Source organism: Genypterus blacodes, unplaced genomic scaffold (genome assembly GCF_046128005.1).
Source record: "Genypterus blacodes isolate CSIRO-AG114 ecotype Tasmania unplaced genomic scaffold, CSIRO-AGI_Gbla_v1 ptg000048l_1, whole genome shotgun sequence".
Lineage (NCBI taxonomy): Eukaryota > Metazoa > Chordata > Actinopteri > Ophidiiformes > Ophidiidae > Genypterus > Genypterus blacodes.
This window is the reverse complement of record NW_027466861.1, coordinates 82,439-104,212: the sequence shown is the minus strand read 5'-3', so window position 1 is coordinate 104,212 and position 21,774 is coordinate 82,439. Positions and strand designations below refer to the sequence as shown.

General features: G+C 41.1%; 3 protein-coding genes, 1 pseudogene and 2 gene segments (V, D, J or C); 3 read left to right on the top strand and 3 right to left on the bottom strand.

Moving 5' to 3' along the window:
* Positions 1–276: 276 nt before the first annotated feature.
* Positions 277–3,538, top strand: hsd17b8 (hydroxysteroid (17-beta) dehydrogenase 8). Its single transcript, XM_076149833.1, has 9 exons — positions 277–371; positions 1,187–1,389; positions 1,482–1,598; positions 1,960–2,055; positions 2,339–2,424; positions 2,552–2,636; positions 3,054–3,096; positions 3,205–3,279; positions 3,369–3,538. The coding sequence occupies exons 1-9, from the start codon at positions 326–328 to the stop codon at positions 3,386–3,388; spliced, it is 771 nt and encodes a 256-aa protein (XP_076005948.1). The 5' UTR covers positions 277–325; the 3' UTR covers positions 3,389–3,538.
* A 236-nt stretch (positions 3,539–3,774) lies between these two features.
* On the bottom strand, positions 3,775–8,112 carry LOC143000422 (uncharacterized; annotated as a pseudogene).
* A 502-nt stretch (positions 8,113–8,614) lies between these two features.
* Positions 8,615–11,740, top strand: LOC143000403 (uncharacterized). 2 transcript variants are annotated; one of them, XM_076149711.1, is made up of 3 exons: positions 8,615–8,880; positions 9,226–10,139; positions 10,690–11,740. In XM_076149711.1, exons 1-3 carry the CDS (start codon positions 8,724–8,726, stop codon positions 10,702–10,704), a joined length of 1,086 nt encoding a protein of 361 aa, XP_076005826.1. In that variant the 5' UTR covers positions 8,615–8,723; the 3' UTR covers positions 10,705–11,740. The 2 variants fall into 2 exon arrangements, with proteins under 2 accessions (XP_076005826.1, XP_076005824.1); XM_076149709.1 differs by lacking the exon at positions 10,690–11,740 and having other exon boundaries at positions 9,226–10,483.
* An 892-nt stretch (positions 11,741–12,632) lies between these two features.
* Positions 12,633–14,208, top strand: LOC143000495 (Ig kappa-b4 chain C region-like). The segment is given in 2 exon segments: positions 12,633–12,897; positions 13,723–14,208. A coding segment is annotated over 1 exon segment (291 nt).
* A 93-nt stretch (positions 14,209–14,301) lies between these two features.
* Positions 14,302–15,699, bottom strand: LOC143000494 (immunoglobulin kappa variable 1-39-like). The segment is given in 2 exon segments: positions 14,302–15,365; positions 15,582–15,699. Coding segments are annotated over 2 exon segments (357 nt in total).
* A 2,079-nt stretch (positions 15,700–17,778) lies between these two features.
* LOC143000421 (uncharacterized) lies at positions 17,779–21,159 on the bottom strand. The gene is made up of 4 exons (XM_076149732.1): positions 21,061–21,159; positions 20,540–20,845; positions 19,098–19,157; positions 17,779–18,876 (listed from the first exon to the last, which is right to left on the bottom strand). The coding sequence occupies exons 1-4, from the start codon at positions 21,107–21,109 to the stop codon at positions 18,572–18,574; spliced, it is 720 nt and encodes a 239-aa protein (XP_076005847.1). The 5' UTR covers positions 21,110–21,159; the 3' UTR covers positions 17,779–18,571.
* Between the last annotated feature and the right edge of the window lie 615 nt (positions 21,160–21,774).

The window sequence follows — 21,774 nt, the reverse complement described above, 5'->3', positions numbered from 1 at the left end:
CTCCTCCCGGGTGGAACAAGAGCACTCACATAATCGTACTTACCACCCTAATTTATACCGACGAGGAAACAGGGGCACGAACGGTGGCACCGGCTACATTTGGAAATAATTTCGATGTTTTTGTATTGCATAATCATATGTATGAATCACCCTTTATTGGATTTTTTATATATGTAATATTTTTAATGTCTACTCATTGTCCATCCCCGTGTAAAAACAGCCTTTATTGTCATCTAGTGGACACTAGCTGAACTCACTGCTGCTGTATACTGTTTTACCACCCTCCTGTGGCCAGTTTTGAAACTACAAAAATACTAAAAGCGTCATGGCGTCCGCCGCTAGACTTGTGTCAAGGTTGGCTCTGGTAACGGGTGAGTTTTAATATGTAATTAAATATCATGAAATACTTCAAGCCGCCTTACAGCTGGCTAGAGCCTTTTCCATTTATGCACAGTGTTGTTTTGGAATCGTTGTATTTGTAAGTTGCCGCCAAGTTCCACATTTGAACCTCAGTGTTAGCTAACTATTGTCTCGTGATGAGTTTGATCCAGTTTTACTTTCTAGCGATCGAAGCAAGTCTAAAAGGATATAGTTTACATTTGGCATTACGCTCACATCGGATACAGAGTGAGAGAGCTAATTTGCAATTTAATATTTAGTATGCATAAAGCTAAAACAGGAGACGCTCACTACTACAACTCGACAAATGTTATGATGAAAATAGACAACGAAAACAGAAAACTGAACATTCTGTTCGATGATCAAAGTCTGAACAACGCTTGATAATAACTTAATTTGTGTCTTTTATGTATAAGTCTATAAGTTGTGCTTTAAAATTAATGTGACCTAGTGAAACAAACGACTCTATTCTCATGAACATGAATTTATGAACAACAAAACTTTTATTCATAAAAAGACTAACAAAAGCGTTTTAAAAAAAGACCATAAGATGGCCTGACTCCCTCTGGCTGGACCTTCTAAGTTAGGGAGCCCTGGACGCAGCGACCCCTTGACCTTTGGATCTTTGGAGCTGAAATCAGAGGGCATCTGGAAGTTTTCATGCTGGATTTGCACCAAAATCCACCGACACTCCTATAAAACAACCGATCCCTCACGAGGTCACATGATAACCATCACTGCTCTGGTCTGCTGAGCTCCAACTTTTTGCTGTTCTCTTCCCATCCAGGGGGGGGCAGTGGGATTGGTCGAGCGGTGTGCCAGCGATTCGCATGCGAGGGCGCCTCTGTGGTGGTGGCTGACATCAGCGAGGAGTCGGCCAACGAGACCCTGGGAAGTCTGCCGAATGACCACAGGGGGCAGGACCACATGGCAGCTGTGGTGGATGTGTCGTCGAAAGAGAGCGTAAAGAAGCTGCTCACAAGTGTCCAGGTGTGTGTTACTAACTGATTCTACACACCTGCCGTATACACACATCTTTCTTTTTTCCCCTTCCGTGAACATTATGTCCTCTTCCTCTGCAGACCTGTTACTTCCAGCCTCCCTCCGTGTGTGTGAACGCTGCGGGAATCACTCAGGATGACTTCCTGCTCAACATGGAAGAAGAAGATTTTGACAGAGTCGTTCAGATCAACCTGAAGGTAGAAAGCCTCCACACATACACACACCATCCCTCAGCTATCAGCTGTGAGGAGTCGCCTGATCAAATGAGTTTGGAGTGTGGTCATGATGGACACTTTTGTCCCACAATGCCACACAAAGTGGAAATGGAGGAGCTACTCATGATGAGGCAGAGGGTTTGCTCGGTTCCTGGACAATCACGTTTTATAAAAAAAAAAAACAGAAACAAATCGTTGCGTATCACCATATTTTCTGCTTCACTTTTTACATCATGTTTATTATGATTTCACATTTTTGTATGCATGTTGTGAAAAATATATCTGTTAATATTATGTAAGATTTGCATAACTTAGAGCTGCTTGATCTCTGTGTGTTTGTCAGGGCTCCTTCCTGCTCACCCAGGCTGTAGCTCAGGCTCTGGTGGCCTGTGGAGCACCCAAGGGATCCATCATTACAGTGGGGAGCATCGTGGGAAAGGTGAGATCACGACACTTGACTGTTTAGGAGGAATTTAGGAATTAGATGAGAGATCACACGTTTTTACGCTGAGCACGGGTTAGGGTTAGACGTAAAGGGTCAGAAGTGATGTCATACTGGAGGAGGAGGGGTTTGATGCTTCATCGGGAGTGAAACCATGGCAACATCCAAGCCTAACAATCCTGAGTGACATTCAGACTGTACACCCGGGCTTTTTGTTACACATAATAAATAATATAATATCTAATATCCTTCCACATTTGCATCTTTTCCGTATGTGCAGGTGGGAAACATCGGTCAGGCAAACTACGCCGCCTCCAAAGCTGGAGTGGAGGGTTTAACGAAGACGGCTGCCAAAGAGCTCAGCAGGTCAGAGGAACCAGAACCAGAACCAGAACTAGAAGCAGTCCCAACACAGAGCCGACCGGATTTTAACCATTGGAAAGAATAAGAAGTGAATGAATTCTGAGGCGTTGACGGATCTTTTCTCCCTCAGGTTTGGGATTCGGTGTAACTGTGTGCTGCCGGGCTTCATATCCACTCCAATGACTGAGAAAGTGCCAGATAAAGTGATTAATAAGGTACAAACACACACTCACACAGCCAGGATCAAATATGTACAGGGTCGATTCTGGCTTCTACTTATCTTATTATTGTTTACATTATACTTTATAGTATCTAAATGTGCATCTGCAGTCTGTAATGTTGCATCAAACATAAATGAACGTGTTGTCAAGAAAGGAAGTTGTTTAAATGAATCCGTCCTCAGTATGAAGGCATTTCTATTTCAAATTTAGACTTTGTACTTGTTTATGATTTTCACTTGCCATCATAGAGGAAATTCAAAGCTTTAATGAAATATAATAAATCTTAATGAAACAAGATGAATTGAGAGTAAATCAATAATTTCTTTACTTTTGCGCTTCAGCCTTTTGTTTCATAAAAATCACATAAAACTTGCATCTGCTTTGCTTCCTGTTGTGCTGTTTGGGTGTCAGATGATGTCATTGGTGCCTCTGGGGAGGATGGGACAACCTGCAGGTCAGTAAACTTAAACCTCCGACATCCTTCCTCTTCTAATGTTCCAGCACATTTCTGTTATCTTTGTCTCTCTTCCTCTTCCTCACCCTCCTCCTCCTCTTCCTCCAGAGGTGGCTGACGTCTGTGCCTTCCTGGCCTCAGATGAGTCCCGCTACATCACAGGAGAGAGTATCCAAGTGACCGGTACGAAACAGAAACCCAAGAGATCCTAAACATCCCTCAGTCTGTCTCACATTCTGAAGGCTTCAGTGTTCTGTCTTCCTTTCTCACAGGTGGACTCTTCATGGGCTAATTCCCATCACACCGATAAAGACCAAAGAGAGGCCACTTCCTGCCTCCTTATGCAACTGTTTAATTCTGATGAATCGATTTTATACATGATTGTGAATATGTACAGTGTAAAGCTCCTGTTTGTGCCAATAAACGCCTGAGTTTGGTTCTTTTCAGGAAACTGACAGAAACAATTGTGTTTTTATCTTGTCTGCCAAATGAAGCGAGGCAGGGAACCCAACCGTCGACATCTCAGGTTTGACTTGGTAAAAGTTGTTTTAGTTCAAACACTTTGCAGAGCAGATTCCAGGTGAGTCTGACATCTTCCCTGTGATTTGGTGCAGGAAGAGGAAGAACAGAGGCAAATTTGTGTCTAAAAATAACGAAAATCAAAGATCCATTTGAACATAAACAAAATCAAAACTTTATTATCTCATCCAGGCCGATCAGATGAATGAGGTCTTGTTTATTATACTTTAATAATTAAATCTACCCCTGCTTTATACAGAATGATGCAAGCTGAAGATCACACAGCTTTACTTTCCCCCTGAGTGATTGATTGATTATAATCACATCATTAACCCTCATTAACTGTTGCTGCTGTCAACAACACACTTATGGCTTCTGAAGAGCGACCGTCTGTTAAATTGTTTGTGACAGGCGTTGCAGGTGAAAAGTCGCTGCCCCGTGTGGAGCGTCAGGTGCGTCTTCAGAGTTCCATTTTCAGTAAATCGCCGTCCGCACACTGAGCACGTGAACGGCTTTTCTCCTGTGTGGACCCTCATGTGTTTGATGGCGTCGGCCTTTTGGCAAAAGCCTTTACCGCAGAAAGAGCAGTCGAACGGTTTCTCCCCCGTGTGGGTTCTCATGTGCGTGGCGATGTGGTGACTCAGTCGAAAGCGTTTCTTGCACACGTCGCAGCTGAAAGGCCGTTCTTCAGAATGACATCTCCTGTGACGGATCAAATGTTCGCCCCGTGTGAAGCTTTTACCACAGACCGAGCAAACAAAGGGCTTCTCTCCCGTATGGCACCTGCCGTGTCTCTGGAGGTCGCCCTTGCGGACAAACCTTGCATCACACTGAGAGCAGCTGAATGACCTCTGACCTGCATTAGAGCCTGTTTCAGTTACAATGAGGGCGTTCACCTTCACCTTCAGTGTCCTGCTCTGCTTCCAGTCATCCTCACTATCATCAGTGTCAGATTGAGGTGACTCTGGTTGTAAATAAGCATCTGGATCTAAGTTCCTGCCTGGTTCTGGTCCTCCACTGTCCTCTCCCTCAGCTTCTCGTCTCCTCTGCTCAGGTAAACCGTTAGATTTAGGTTCTGCCTCTTTGTTCCTCTCAGTTCGGCTACGATGAAGCTGTGGGTGTTGAGCTTCCTCTTCGTTTTCACTCTTCACAAGGACACGCATGAACAAGGGACTAGTGACATCGTCCTTCTCCATGCTGCAGAGTTCCTCCTGTTCCTCCTCTTTCATGTGTGGAGGATGTGGCTCCTTCAGGTCCGGACTGGAGATGCACTCTTGATACTCGGGACCCTCTTGACCCATTAACTGCTGGACGTCTGTTGGGAGCACAAACACACACACGATAAGGAAGGACAACTGCTTAAATGATCTGCACATGGACCCACAGGTAGAGCCACTATGGATCTTGTGTGCCACAATGTTAAAAGTGACAAAGTGTTTTACTATCAAAAATTGAATAACTTCGTTATATTCTAACAATGTATACAGACACATAGTATATTCACAATAAACAGGGCACAGTACACACAGCAGTAGGTCTAATTGTTCATTTCTGCAGCACCAACACTTTCCTGGTGTAAACAAACAACATTCTGCACCAACAACAACGCATCTAAAGTGAACGCAACAACCCGAGGTGTGTGTGTGGGTGTTTGAGTGTGTGTGCGTAAACATAGATGACGGGACAAACCTGGCGTGTGGACCGAGACGTCAGCGGCGCGTCCAGCCTCCATCAGCCTTTTGAAACTTCGGAGCTACAAGCGCGTGCAACTACACAAACTTCCGGTTTCATGCTCTTGTTTACTTTCCGCTAGCATGCTAAGCTAACAAGGCTAGCTTTCAACGGTACCGTAGTGCCGTAGTGTGACACATTTATACAAAAGTTGATAAGCACCATTATGAGCCACACGGAAACTTGGAGAAGTTTAACACTAGATCTACATAATATTTGACGTCATACTGAACAAACACTCGTCTAGCGTTAGCCACGGTGACGAGGGAAGCACTACCTGTGCAACCTGCGTTTCCTTTCCCCTCGTTTTCCACTGACTTGGCGCTTGACTAGTTCATCTTAACATTCAACTCATTTATAAAATTCAGCGGAACAGATGAAGTATAACATCATTTTACGTCTTCCTTAGGGTGTTATTACGGGTGTCACGTCGAGTCCTACACAAACTATTAACTATTTTACAGCTGAAATTACAGGCGCATCAGCGTTTCTAAACGCATCACTGCTCTCTAGAGGACGAACGAAAAATAATATGAACCCTTTTTATTGAATGCGATAAAACGCTGTAAAAGCACATTTACACTCCACACAACGAGTGAGTGACAGCTAACAAATACATACAACACGTGAACAGTCAAGTTCGAAATACCACTTCTCCAAATAAAATTAAAACGATTCATTTAGTAGATTTCATAAATAAATATGTGTAAATACATGTAAATAATAAATGAATATCAAAATGATGCAATAGAGTGACCACTGATACAATGATCACTGCTTAGCATCTGCAAAACAAAGTCACAATGTCAGTCTGCTGTATGAATGATCACACATTATTATATTATAACAACAGCAAACTCATGTGCTACAACTGAATAGATATTAATCTCCTTGAAGTGAATCAAAGTGGCTGCTGCTCTCACTGACACACTTGTGAGTGATCACGTACGACTGTCTGGTGAATCCTTTGTTACAGACGTGACAGCTGAATGGCTTCTCCCCCGTGTGGACCAGCATGTGTCTCGTCAGTTGTCCCTTCTCTGAGAACTTTTTGCTACATTCCGAGCAACCGTAGGGTTTCTCCCCAGTGTGGACTCTCATGTGGGTCACTACGTGGTGACTCCATCGGAAATGTTTGTTACAGACTGAGCAGCTGAAAGGTTTCTCTCCTGAATGGCATCTCATGTGAGCCATCAAGCTTTCCCTCCGAGTAAAACTCTTGCCACAAAAGGAGCAGCTAAACGGTTTCTCTCCGGTATGACAGGCCATGTGTCTGCCTAAATGTTTTTTCCAGCCAAACCTTTGCCGCACTCAGAGCAGCTAAAGGGTTTCTCTCCCTTGTGACATCTCATGTGTCTTTGCAGACAGCGTTTAAGGCCAAATCCTTTACCGCACTCAGAGCAGACAAACGCTTTGGTGCCATCACCTACAGAGACTTCATTATTTAGAGTATTTAAAGCTGAATTAGGCTTTGCAGTCTCCTTAGTGTCCTCAGGCTCAGGTTGCAAGCATGAACGAGGATCCTTCCAGTCGTCGTTGTCCTTTTCAGTCTCACGTCTCTTGTCATCAGTAGCTGGCTGTTCATGACCAGATGGATCTTTCTTACTGGCAGCTTCTGGTGCTCCACATTCCTCTCCATCAGCTTCTGGTTTCATCTGTTCAGTCAGGATGCTGTGTTGAGTCTCTGCCTCTCTGTGCTCACATTGACTTTGATGAAGCTGTGAGGAATTAGTGTTCTCATTTTCACTTTTCACAGGGACGTGTGTAAATGGGAAACTGATGACATCATCCTCCTCTGGTCCTTGACACTGCACCCCCCTGTGACAGCTCCAGAGCTCCTCGTGTTCCTCTTTGATGTGTGGGGACTGGGGCTTCTCCTGGTCCAGACTTGGACTTGAGTCCTGCTGCACCAGCTGGATTTCTACAGGAGAGACTGACAGAAATGGAAATATTATGAACAAATCAAATGCAAACACTGCATACACCAAAAACAAGTACAAGTACAGTAAAAATGTCTTGTTGCATTTGTTATAAATTGCAATGGTGAGTAAACAAGTCTGAACATCACAAACTACATCTCAAATGTCTTTACAGGTGAAGTTCACTTCGCTGTGTTCAGTTCAACATGTCCTGCAGTAACTGATTCTGACCACTAGATGGCACTAATGTTCAACTGATGGCTTTACTAAAGCAAACTTCACCTCCACGTCTCGACATTTTAAGGCACACACTTCCCCTCATTTATTCGTTGTCCGAAAACATATTGCATTTTATTTACACATACAGATTATAATAAATGTTTCTTCATCCAGTTACAATTCATAAGACACATTAATTCTCTTTCTTCACAGCTTTCTTTAGTCGGAGCAAGCTGAGCTAAAAGGCTGTCAATGACGGTTTAGCTGGTTTATCGTTGCAACTTTCATAAAGCATAAAATGAGATGGAAATAAACCTGTTGTGCACGGTTTACTCTGATGTTTATGGGTGACGTCCTGCAGTCTGCGGTGCATTTCCTCCTCATACTCGCTTATCGTTCTCTCAAACTGGACAGAAATCTCCTGCACAGCCGCAATTAGCCGCTGATTGACGAAAAGCTTCAAACTGTGGAGAGCGGACATTTCCCCGGAGAGATGCTCACAGCCGAGGGGCGAATTAAACGAAACGTTTGAAGCTTCTCCTGTTGTTAGTTTGATCTCACTGTGGAACCCGCGGCACGGATTCTTCTTCTTCTTCTGTTGAATTTCCGGCAGGCTGCGCGTACTCATGGTCAAATCCTCTTAATTTAGAATGTTCACTTCCGGGGTTTGAAAGGTCACGTTTCAAAATAAAAAGGACGTTATCCATTTTCGTTCGAAGGGCGACACGCGTATTGTTCTGTTGAAAAGTCTCTCATTTGAATATCATCAACATTCCATAAATAGCACGGTGAACCAATATAACCAAAATAAGATATTGCTTAACGTGTTCCCAATTCCTTCGTACAACTACAATCTTATGTATTGACGATTAATGAATCCACTTTGCAGCAACAAACACATTAAAGGGCTTTAAAATGGTTTCAAAAATAACAACTGCAGCCAGTTTGAATGATATTAATTCGATTAATGTTTTTGGTCATGACGTCGTGTTTTTGTGATTTGTGAAAATCTTTACTAACAGATCTGGCAGCAGGTGCAAACTTTTAATATAAGTGAAAGTCAACAGATGCTCCAGTAGGTGGCGACAAGCACCCCTCCTGCTTGTTTGCAGACTGCCAACAATCTCATCCAAGAAGAAGAAGATCCAGTTTAGCTTGCTAGCTGGAGACGCGCAGAGCGGATTACGGGAGTTTCCGGGCAGTTCTGGCGATCCAAAGTCACATCTTTATCGGGCTAAGATGTCTAAAGTGCAGCATCTGAGAGCGCTGGTGAATCAGCGACTGATTCTAGCGGCTGAAGAGATATTCTGTCTGTTTGAACGAACCATAGCAGAGTACGAAGAAGAGATCGAGCGCCAACGAAGACAGCTGAAGAAGAATGAGATCAACAAAACGGGTTTGTGGATCATTTTCATACATTAAACCTGTTCCCACTCGGCTCATTCAAGTAAGAACACCACTTTAAACCCGACAATGAACATCGGGGGCAGGTTTAATATGTGGTTAATAAGTGATCGGCGAGGGAAGAACAGTTAGCTTTTAGCGTAAACTAACGGTGGTCAGTGTCAAAGAGCTGCAGTGTTGAAGCTGAAACCGGTCTCAGATTATATTCAGTAAGGTGCACATCAAATACAACAAACCACTCACACATGAATTACCAAAATTAGTTCATTTTTACCATCATGTCTCCTGCATGTGTGTTTTATAGTATTTAAAAAATATCTGTGTGCTTCTCTCCCAGTTTTACAGCAAGACGTCCAGAGATCCATCGTGAGTGAGGACGAGCAGCAGAGGTGGAGCCCCAGTATGGAGCAGCTGGAGCCACAGTCTCCACACATCAAAGAGGAGCACGACCACCTTCGCAACCGTCAGGTGGGGCCGCAGCTTCAGGAGCTGGAGGAAACTGAACTCGCCGCCTTCCCCTTCATTCACACCCCCGTGAAGAATGAAATCACTGCAGAGAAAGCTCAGTCTGCACAGCGCCGTCCCATCCAAACCCAGGAGGAAGCCAGCAGCTCAAGCAAACACAGGAAGTGGGACCATGACAGAGAAGACTGTGCAGAACCAGAGGCGGAGGGAAACTTGGATTCGGGTGCTCATTCCCAGTCGGCTATGGGGCCTGAGGCTGAGGGCTGCTGCGAGGATTGGAAGGAGCCTCTTTCCTGTTTTGAGACTGAGGCTGAAGACTGTGACGATTACTGGAAAGAGACTATGGACCCTCAGTCAGGTTCACAAACTCTATCTGATGCAGGATGTAATTCCGTCAGAAAGCTATTCAGCTGCCCTCAGTGCGGTAAAACGTTTGGCTCCAACCAATATCTGCAGAGACACGTGAGATGCCACGCAGAGGCAAAGACATTTCTGTGCTCATTTTGTGGTAAACGATTCACAAAGAGTTCAAATCTGACCACCCACCTGAGAGTTCACACAGGGGAGAAACCGTTCACCTGCTCGGTTTGTAACACGAGCTTTAGTCTGCGCTGCACGTTGGTGACGCACATGAGAATCCACACGGGGGAGAAACCATTCATCTGCTTCCTCTGTGGCAAAAGGTTTACAAAGAAGGCAAATCTGAAAGTGCACATGGCCGTCCACACCGAGGAGAAAGCTTACAGCTGCGGGGTTTGTCACAGGAGATTCACGTGGCACTCACAGGTGAGAAACCACAAGTGTGTGGGCGCGAGTGGCAGCGGTCAGGAATTGTAACGTCAGAAGTTAGATCGCCAAAGCATTCGATCAAATCTGAATCCTCTTTTGCTCATCAAATTCATTTTCTTTGGAATAGCGGAGTGGATCTGTTGGTTTCGTGACTGTAATGAATTCAGTAAGACGTGTAGGGGAAGGATTACGTAACGCCTCTATGTTAGAGCGAGACAGGAGTTAATGTTCCTGTTACAGGTTTCTATTTGTATTCTGATTTATGTTGTTAAATAGTTTGAAATGTTCTGTGCTTTGCTACATAAACGCTGTAATAATAAATCTGTTTGCTGAGATCAGTCGATCTTTGTCTGCATGTGTTCTTTGAGGTGGACCCGCAGTTACAGGACCTCCATCTTCTTGGTTAATTATTTATCCTCTGCACAGCCAATAACCCCGAAGACTGGTTGAATACTTTATTCCTCGCGTCTCATCAGCCGTTCTAATCATTGATACGTCACAAACGCACCATTTGTGTCTCAGCCGAGTCTTCATCTTTCTTCCACAGGCAGTATTGACGTGATGTTACAGGCTTTTGTGTTGGATCAAATCATCCTTCGCCTCTGCTGCCCCCTGCTGGAGATCAACACTGCTGCAGGTGGTGGAAATCTGATTCTGAAGTAGTGTATTCTTACAGGAATAAACTCTTCTTGTTGTTAGTGGTGTGAATCTCTGTTTGCCACATGTAAGATGACTGAAGAGGCCCTTGAGAGTTTGACTAAGTGGAATTGTTGCAATTCAACAACTTGTTTGTTTTTGAGTGTGAATATTTAACACTGGAGATTCCAGGGTGACATCAAATCATTGACATTGTCTTCAGCCTCTATTTTGTTTAGTGTCATTAGTATAATTGTCGTTTTTGGTGTGTTGAGGGAGAGAGAGAGATTCATTCTGCCAATCTTTTTTGCCGTCAAGAAATCAATGTTTTGGACATCATGACTTGTTATTCAAAGCTTTTTCACTTTCATTACTTTTAGCTTCCTTCCACCGGCTTTAATCTTCTTCAACAATGTTTACACAAAAACTTAGGTAATGTTCTCCTCTGTCAGCGTTTGTATTGAGATATCAGATGTTGGACTGTTAACACACTCGCCTCACAGCAGATGTTTGAATCCAGTCTGCATCAATGCACAGGTAGAATTAATATTGTTTTCTAGTTTATTCCTTATAGTCTGAAGATTCCAAACCCTTATGCTGTGTTTGGCTGTGAGTTCTATACAGCATGTGGCTTTCACCTGCATCTCTTATGAAACCCTGTAACTGCATTAAAAAGCAACAGAACTGGCAACAGCATTCATGATGAGACCATTCAAGCTTCCATTAAAAGTTAACAATAGATTTTCCAGAACAGAAATATAAAGCAAAGAACCATCAGTGTAAAGTGATCGAATGTCAGCGTGATCTTCAGTGTTTGACCTTAAAGTATTTTTGCATAAATATCCAATATAAAGTGCATCTTAGTGTTTTATCATAGTGTTATCATAGTTTGTTTCGTAGAAGCTTCTGGTTAATTTAATTTGTATGATACTATAAATAGATCAGATGTTTGTTGAATTACTCTGACTTTGAGGTCTGTTTAATAATCTTTATATTTTGCAACATAGTTAGTTTAATTGTATACATACAATAGTTATGATATCAAATCATTATAAACAATAACTAATTAAATAAAAAATATTTTTTGAATGGTGTCCGGTTGTGTCATTAAAACTGTTACACAAACTTCTACACATTTGGTTATGTTTTCATCATCAATTGTTTAATGAACATATGTTGTTATATTGTTTGTAGTTCATGATATTCCATCATATCAGCGGTCTGTGTTTTACAAGCTAGGAGTGATTTTGGAGAGTGTGTCTGTGTGTCAGTCACGGTGTCACAGTCTCTCTTCACACAGAGGTTTTTGTACGACGGCTCAATGAGTTTGTATCACTGTGGCTCACTTTTGGTGGAGGAACCAGACTGGATGTTGGAAGTAAGTTTATGTTCAATATTTCTATACAGTTATAGGCACAACTGGGATATTTTGCATGAATATTGTACTTCTCTACTTCACATCTGCAAATTTGGATTTCTACATTGATAAATGACTTTTTAAAGTACTTTCCTTTGAAGAGACAGAAACACAGCAATAACAGAAAGAATCTTTATAAGTATTTTATTGTGATTGAGGCTTGATCTAGTTTATCAGTCGAACATTCATGACTCTAACTTTGAAGAAGAATGTACTTTGTAGTTGTAGTTTAGTTAGAAAGAGTCTCAGGGTCGAGTCTCTATACACACAGAGGTTTTTGTACGGCGACTCAATGAGTTTGTATCACTGTGGCGCACTTTTGGTGGAGGAACCAGACTGGATGTTGGAAGTAAGTTTATGTTCAATATTTCTATACCGTAATAGGCACAACTAGGATATTTTGCATGAATATTGTACTTTACACATCTGCATATTTGGATTTCTACATTGATCACATTTTTTTTAAAGTACTTTCCTTCAAAGAGACAGAAACACTAACAGAAAGAATCTTTACTAATATTTGATTGTTATTGCTGCTTGATCTAGTTTACCAGTCATGCATTAATGACTTTAAAGAAGAATGTAGTGTGTAGTTGTAGTTTAGTCGAGTCTCTCTACACGCAGAGGTTTTTGTACGGCGACTCAATGAGTTTGTATCACTGTGGTACACTTTTGGTGGAGGAACCAGACTGGATGTTGGAAGTAAGTTTCTATATAAATATTCTATCAATGTGAGTTTTTGCAGTTAATTTAAACATTGATTGTGTTGATTTACGTCACTTAAAGTCTCGATTACATTTCTTACATCTATTTCTTCACTAATCACACGTAGAGCAGCTTCAACTGTAGAAAAGACTAAGCTAATATTTCAGCTTGAAAATATTGCATTATGTTATCTCATATAACATTTTTTGAAGCCAATTAAAGTTAAAAACAACGCACATTCTAATTCATTTATTCATCAGGCAATGTCTTAATATCAGTTTGATGTCATTTGATCATGAGATCATTTTGCTAATGGTATTTGTTTCTTGTAAACGTTGTGTTCATCACATGGTTTTGTTGATTGTTTCTCGTAAAGCTGAATAAGATGAACATTTTATTTAGTTTCTCTTCTCCAGTAGACATTATGAATACATTAACAGGCACGTTGAACTAAATGACACATAACCAACTCTTGATATATATTTAACTGTATTTATGTATGAGAAATAATTATATGTACAATTTTCTTCTATGTTTTTAACAATGTAATCAAACAGATAACTGATTGATGCTTGCAATTAAAATGCAGTCAAATCTTTGCTTCTTGAGCTTCCATAGTAGTTTGATGTATATCTGGTTTTATGAGGATCTTAGTTTGCTGTTCTGCATGAGAAGCTTCTTAGAGGAAGTGAAACAACGTGTGAGTGAGTGACTGCTGGAGCAGAAAAACCATCTGACACACAGTAAAGATGTGAGAGAGGCTGGTGTTGGATTGACAGCTGTGTGGTCCCTGTCCAATAAGCTGATTGGTGTCTCCTATAGGTGATGTGCGTCCCACCCTGACAGTGCTGCCCCCCTCCAGCATGGAACTGCAACAGGGGAAGGCCACGCTCACGTGCCTGGCCAACAAGGGCTTCCCATCAGGCTGGAATCTAGCCTGGAAGGTGGACGGCAGCAGCAGCAGCAGCAGCAGCTGGGAGCAGATCAAGAGCCCCGGGGTGCTGGACAAGGACGGCCTCTACATCTGGAGCAGCATCCTGAGACTCCCTGCAGATCAGTGGAGGGGGTTGGTCTCTGTGACCTGTGAGGCCACCCAGGGCTCCCAGACTGCAGTCTCAGAGACACTGAGGAAAGACGAGTGTCCCCAGTCCTGAGCGGAATCACTGGAACCTGCTACTGGTATTACTCTGCATCTGCACTCAGTAAACCCCCCCCTCTCTCTCTCTTGAAATAAGTCATTTCTGTTGCTTGTTGTATTATTGATGATTTGCTGTTTGTAAGACAATAAAAATCTATTCATAAACTCAATTTGTCTCAAAGTGTTTCAATGTAATTTTTCTTTGTGCTGTGTTGCTGTTACTTATTGATTTAATTGTTTGAGTAATTCCACAAAAATCAATAACTTCATTTTACAGCAAAAAACAACAAATACATGACGTTCAAAGGACTGGTTCACTTCCAGCCTGTTGATTACATAATGCGATGTTGCACACAGTGATGAATGACATCTAATGACTCAAATCCATTCAGAAATATGTCTTTATTCAAATAAAAATAAAATGGTACCCAGTGATTATATTATATAGATATATAACAGCAAGGTTTTAGTTACAGATTCTTTCACATCATCAAATCAAATCAAATTGTGCCAGTTCATTAACTTTGGTGCACACAAATATCCTCTTATCAGTGAAAAAGCGACTTTGGTAACAATCACAAAGTTGTAGTGATTTTATTTGTCTCCAGAAAAGAAAAGAAATTCCAATAAACTCTGCATGAAAGTTTTTAGGATCATAAATTGAATGTAGCCATCATCAACACATAGAATGAGAATAATATGCTTTTTAAAAGGAATAAAAAAACTCTTGAATGAATGATGTTTTGTATGATGTAATCTTCCCTTTATTGTTGTTCTGTACTGTTGTTTTTAAGAATGAAAACTCCATTGGGATATTTGACTCTGACTTCAAGTGCACTTTTATAAACGCTTTAAAAATAAATAGAAATCCACATTGAATTGAATTGTTCATGATTCAACATGTTGCAGTCATTTTTGTCGTAAATATATTTGGTTACTTGTAGTGTTTCTGTTTGTGTGCAGCTGTTGAGTCAGATCAGTTCCTCTGCAGCTGAAGGAGGTTTTTGTACGACGTTGTATCACTGTGTGAACGGGCTGCCGTAACCCTGCTGACAGTAGTAAACTCCTGCATCTTCAGCCTGGACTCCACTGATAGTCAGAGTGTAGTCAGTGTCCGATCCGCTTCCACTAAAACGTCCTGACACCCCAGACTGAAGAGTTGTAGCAGAATAAATCAGGAGTTGAGGAACTGCTCCAGCTTTCTGAAGGTACCAGTTGAGGTATGAACTAACACTTGAGCTGGCTTTACATCTGACAGAGACAGTCTGTCCTGGAGCAACAGACAGAGACTCAGGAGACTGAGTCAGGATGTAGTCTCCTGATGAATCTGGAAAACAAGAAAAAGAAGAAAAGAGTTAATGAGACAAATACAACTCAGAGAAAGATGATCAACATCCAAACACAAGAGAATCATTTCTGTAACATGGACAACAGATTGAAGAAGGTCAATGCTGCTTGTTTCAGTGTTTCTCCATCATAGCAGAACATCATGGAGCTGAAGCTGGTTGCATCTTGAAGCAAAGTTTGCAGAGGAGAGTCTCACCCTGGACAAGGAGCCCCAGGGTGCCCAGCAGTAGAATCTGTGACATCATCTTTGTGCTGGCTGTGTGTCAGTGGCTGTGAAAGGCCTGAAGAGCCACGGATCAACACCGACCTCTTAACGACTGAGAGCAGAGAGGCAGGACACATATGCAAACACACACGCACGCACACACACACACACACACGCACACACACACACACACACACACACACACAGAGTCAGTGAAGTGTATCTGCTCTGATCATATCATGGTGCCATTGGAGTTTTGACTTCTTAAATGATCCTCAGCTTCATGAAATTGCTAATTTTAGTACCAGTGTGTGATTCTTTACTGCTGCATATTAACACACAGAGGTTATAGAACTGGACAGACCCGATAGAAACAGACGCAATGAAGGTGACATAGGAGACTGCATATGGCGATTATTTCATGCTGCCACTGTAACTGTAGATGATGTTGATTGCTTATAGCTTCAGGTGTGAGGAGCTGTGATCATGAAGCCAACAAATATCTTTATAAGATATTGTCTAATGAGATGTAGAGGAAGTTAATGGTTTCAGTGTGTGTGTAATGTTGATGCTTTGCATGTTTGTAAGACAATAAAGATCTGTTCATTTTAAATGTGATTCTTCTTTATGCTGTTTTGCTGTAACTTATTGATGTAATGGTTTGTGTAATTCCACAAAAATCAATAAGTTCAGTTTACAGCCAAAACAACATATTCACGATGTTCAAAAGACTGATTCACTTCCAGCCTGTTGATTACATGATGCAGTGTTGCACACAGTGATGAATGACATCTAATGACTCAAATCAATTCAATTAATTATTATTGATTCAAACAAAAATAAAAATGAAACCCAGTGATTATAGTATTACAGCAACGTTTTAGTTACAGATTCATTCACATCATCAAATCCTTGTGTCAGTGGATTAACTTTGGTGTAAATATTTGTCATTACAAAAATACAAATTTAATTTAATCTCCGAAAAGGCGACTTTGGTAACACTCACTAAGTTGTAGTGATTCAATTTGTTTCTAGAAAATAAAATAAATCCAAAGAAAACTGCGTAAAGGTTTAAGGATCAACAATAAAACGTAGGCCATAATCAACATGAAATGAAAAAATACATTTTCTAGAACGCATCAAATAACTCTTGAAGAATTCATATCAATGAAGCTTTTGTATGATCTAATGTTATTTTTTCATTTTATAGAATGAAAATGTTATTGTGAGGTTTGACTCTGACTTCCGGTGAACTTTTAAAAACCCTTTAAATAAAAAAAAATTATTGAATAGAAACGTTTTTCACTTAGACAGTTAAGTAATTGTTTTTTGATTCAACATGTTAAAATCATTTTTGTAGTAAATATATTTGGTTACTTGTAGTGTTTCTGTTTGTGTGTAGCTGTTGAGTCAGATCAGTTCCTCTGCAGCTGAAGGAGGTTTTTGTACGACGTTGTATCACTGTGTGAACGGGTAGCTGTCACCCTGCTGACAGTAGTAAACTCCTGCATCTTCAGCCTGGACTCCACTGATAGTCAGAGTGTAGTCAGTGCCAGATCCGCTTCCACTAAAACGTCCAGAAACCCCAGACTGAAGAGTTGTAGCGTAATAAATCAGGAGTTTAGGAGCTTCTCCAGCTTTCTGAAGGTACCACTGGAGGTCTGTACTAACACTTGAGCTGGTTTTACATCTGACAGAGACAGTCTGTCCTGGAGCAACAGGCAGAGACTCAGGAGACTGAGTCAGGATGATGTCTCCTGATGAATTGTGATGTTTTGACTCTGACACTTAGACAGTAATAGAATAGTTCATGATTCAACATGTAGTAATTTTTGTAGTAGATATATTTTGTTACTTGTAGTGTTTCTGTGTGTGTGCAGCTGTTGAGTCAGATCAGTTCCTCTGTAGCTGAAGGAGGTTTTTGTACGACGTTGTATAACTGTGTGAACGGGCTGCCGTAACCCTGCTGACAGTAGTAAACTCCTGCATCTTCAGCCTGGACTCCACATAAAGCCAACAAATATCTTTATAATATATTATAAAATGAGATGTAGAAGAAGTTGCCGTGTTTCAGTGTGTGTGTAACATTGATGATTTGCATGTTTGTAAGACAATAAATATCTGTTCATTTTAATATGATTCTTCTTTATGCTGTCTTGCTGTAACTTATTGATTAAATGTTTTGGGTAATTCCACAAAAATCCATTACTTCAGTGTACAGATAAAAACAACATATACATGGTCTTCAAAAGACTGGTTCACTTCCAGCCTGTTGATTTCATTATGCAGTGTTGCACACAGTGATGAATGACATCAAATGACTCAAATCAATTCAGAAAAACATCTTCATTCAAATAAGAATAGAATGATAACCAGTGATTAGAGTATTACAGCAAGGTTTAAGTTACAGATTCTTTCAAATCATCAAATCATCAAATCATTGTCAGTAAATTTACTTTGGTGCTAGTAATTTTCATTTAAAAAAACACACATTTCATCTTATCTGTAAAAATGTGACTTTGGTAACAATCACTAAGTTGTAGTGATTTCATTTGTCACCAGAAAAGAAAAGAAATCCTAAGAAAACTGCAGGAAAGTTTGAGGATCATAAATTAAATATAGGCCATCATCAACATGAGATGAAAAGAAAAAGGGTTTTTGAAAACTTGAGGAATTCGTATAAATGAAGCTTTGTTTTTTATCTTCCCTTTATCATTTTTCATTTCATAGAATGAAAGCATAATTGTGATGTTTGACTCTGACTTGAAGTGCACTTTTATAAACCCTTTAAATTAATAAAAAACCTCATTGAATAGAAAGGTTGTTTCACTCAGACAGTAATATAATCGTTTATGATTCATCATGTTGTAGTAATTTTTGTAGTAAATATATTTGGTTACTTGTAGTGTTTCTGTTTGTGTGCAGCTGTTGAGTCAGATCAGTTCCTCTGCAGCTGAAGGAGGTTTTTGTACGACGTTGTATCACTGTGTGAACGGGTTGCTGTCACCCTGCTGACAGTAGTAAACTCCTGCATCTTCAGCCTGGACTCCACTGATAGTCAGAGTGAAGTCAGTGCCAGATTCGCTTCCACTAAAACGTCCAGAAACCCCAGACTGAAGAATTGTAGCAAGATAAATCAGGAGTTTAGGAGCTTCTCCAGCTTTCTGAAGGTACCACTGGAGGTAACTAACACTTGAGCTGGCTTTACATCTGACAGAGACAGTCTGTCCTGGAGCAACAGACAGAGACTCAGGAGACTGAGTCAGGATGTAGTCTCCTGATGAATCTGGAACACATGAAAAAGAAGGGTTAAAGAGTTAAAGAGACAAATACAATTCAGAGAAAGATGATCAACATCCAAACACAAGACAATCTTTTTTTTTTAACATGGACAACAAATGGAAGAAGGTCAATGCTGCTTGTTTCAGTGGTTCTCCATCATGGCAGAACATCATGGAGCTGAAGCTGGTTGCATCTTGAAGCAAAGTTTGCAGAGGAGAGTCTCACCCTGGACAAGGAGCCCCAGGGTGCCCAGCAGTAGAATCTGTGACATCATCTTTGTGGTGCCTGCGTGTCAGTGGCTGTGAAAGGCCTGAAGAGCCACGGATCAACACCCACCTCTTAACGGCTGAGAGCAGAGAGGCAGGACACATATGCAAAAACACACGCACACACACACACACACACACACACACACACACACACACACACACACACACACAGAGTCAGTGAAGTGTATCTGCTCTGATCATATCATGGTGCCTCTGGAGTTTGGACTTCTTAAATGATCCTCAGCTTCATGAAATTGCTCATTTAAGTATCAGAGTGTGATTCTTTACTGCTGCATATTTACACACAGAAGTTATAGAACAGGACAGATGAGATAGAAACACACACAATGAAGGTGACATAGGAGACTGCACATGGTGATTATTTCTTTTGCCACAGTAACTGTAGCTGATGTTGATTGATTGTAGCTTTAGGTGTGAGGAGTTGTGATCATGAAGCCAACAAATATCTTTATAACGTATTGTATAATGAGATGTAGACGAATTTAGCGTGTTTCAGTGTGTGTGTAACATTGATGATTTGCATGTTTGTAAATCAATAAAGATCTGTTCATTTTAATATGATTCTTCTTTATGCTGTCTTGCTGTAACCTATTGATTTAATTGTTTTTGGTAATTCCACAAAAATCAATAACTTCAGTTTACAGAAAAACATATACATGATGTTGGAAAGACTGGTTCACTTCCAGCCTGTTGATTACATGATGGAGTGTTGGAAACAGTGATGAATGACATCTAATGCCCCAAATCAATTCAGAAAAACATCATCATTCAAATAAAAATAAAATGATACCCAGTGAGTATAACAGCAACATTTTAGTTACACATTCGTTCACATTGCATTAACTTTGGTGCTCATCATTTTCATTACAAAAACACAAATTTCATCTTATCTGCGAAAAAGCGACTTTGGTAACACTCACTAAGTTGTAGTGATTTCATTTGTCTCAAAAAAAGAAAAGAAATCCCAATAAACTGCATGAAAGTGTTAGGATCATATATTAAATGTAGGCCATCATCAACATAAAATGAAAAATGCATTTTCTAGAACGAAAAATAAACTCTTGAAGAATTCATATAAATGAAGCTTTTGTATGATGTAATCTTCCCTTTATTATGTTTTCATTTTATAAAATGAAAATGTAATTGTGATGTTTGACTCTGACTTCCAGTGCACTTTTATAAACCATTTAAATAAATAAAAATCATTGCATAGAAATGTTTTTTCACTTAGACAGTAATGGAATTGTTCATGATTCAACATGTAGTAATTTTTGTAGTAAATATCTTTGGTTACTGGTAGTGTTTCTGTTTGTGTGTAGCTGTTGAGTCAGATCAGTTCCTCTGCAGCTGAAGGAGGTTTTTGTACAACGTTGTATCACTGTGTGAACGGGTAGTTGGCACCCTGCTGACAGTAGTAAACTCCTGCATCTTCAGCCTGGACTCCACTGATAGTCAGAGTGAAGTCAGTGCCAGATCCCCTTCCACTAAAACGTCCAGAAACCCCAGACTGAAGGGTTGTAGCCATATAAATCAGGAGTTGAGGAGCTCCTCCAGCTTTCTGAAGGTACCAGTGGAGGGATGTACTAACACTTGAGCTGGCTTTACATCTGACAGAGACAGTCTGTCCTGGAGCAACAGACAGAGACTCAGGAGACTGAGTCAGGATGTAGTCTCCTGATGAATCTGGAAAACATGAAAAAGAAGAGAAGAGTTAAAGAGACAAATACAACTCAGAGAAAGATGATCAACATCCAAAAACGAGAATCATTTCTGTTAACATGGACAACAGCTGGTAGAAGGTCAATGCTGCTTGTTTCAGTGTTTCTCTAGCAAAGCAGAACATCATGGAGCTGAAGCTGGTTGCATCTTGAAGCAAAGTTTGCAGAGGAGAGTCTCACCCTGGACAAGGAGCCCCAGGGTGCCCAGCAGTAGAATCTGTGACATCATCTTTGTGCTGCCTGCGTGTCAGTGGCTGTGAAAGGCCTGAAGAACCATGGATCAACATCGACCTCTTAACGGCTGAGAGCAGAGAGGCAGGACACATATGCAAAAACACACAGGCACGCACGCACGCACACACACACGCACACACGCACACACACACAGAGTCAGTGAAGTGTATCTGCTCTGATCATATTACATTACATTACATTACGGTCATTTAGCAGACGCTTTTATCCAAAGCGACTTACAATAAGTTTGTTCAACAAAGGAAGATAAAAGAACTTCAGGTCACAAGAAATCGTAAGCGCATTTCCTTCCTAAACCAACAGCTAAGAGCATAACTAGAGCTAGAGTAGAACTGCAATAAGTTAGGTACTAAAAAGGACAAATTAGAAATGAAAGATTAGAAAACAAGAGCATCAGAAGAGCTAGGACAGAGTAGGTCCTGAGAGGGAGGATCCGGGTAGTGTTTCTTGAAGAGATGGGTTTTCAGCCTGCGGCGAAAGATGGGCAGCGACTCCGCTGTCCTGACATCAGTCGGGAGATCATTCCACCACTGACGTGCCAGAACAGAGAAAAGCTGTGACCGCATCGATCGCAAGCAGGGGCCGCTGAGCGCCGGGGCAGCCAGCCGCCTGGAGGCAGCAGAGCGAAGTGGTCGGCCAGGG

Coding starts and splice junctions, on each gene's coding strand:
- hsd17b8 (XM_076149833.1), top strand. CDS start 326: ATGGCGTCCGCCGCTAGACTTGTGTCAAGGTTGGCTCTGGTAACGG. Junction 1,599..1,959: donor TCGTTCAGATCAACCTGAAG/GTAGAAAGCCTC, acceptor TGTGTTTGTCAG/GGCTCCTTCCTGCTCACCCA. Junction 3,280..3,368: donor AGAGAGTATCCAAGTGACCG/GTACGAAACAGA, acceptor CCTTTCTCACAG/GTGGACTCTTCATGGGCTAA.
- LOC143000403 (XM_076149709.1), top strand. CDS start 8,724: ATGTCTAAAGTGCAGCATCTGAGAGCGCTGGTGAATCAGCGACTGATT. Junction 8,881..9,225: donor GAATGAGATCAACAAAACGG/GTTTGTGGATCA, acceptor CTTCTCTCCCAG/TTTTACAGCAAGACGTCCAG.
- LOC143000421 (XM_076149732.1), bottom strand. CDS start 21,109: ATGATGTCACAGATTCTACTGCTGGGCACCCTGGGGCTCCTTGTCCAG. Junction 20,846..21,060: donor CCTGGGGCTCCTTGTCCAGG/GTGAGACTCTCC, acceptor CATGTTTTCCAG/ATTCATCAGGAGACTACATC. Junction 19,158..20,539: donor CAACTACCCGTTCACACAGT/GATACAACGTTG, acceptor ACTGACACGCAG/GCACCACAAAGATGATGTCA.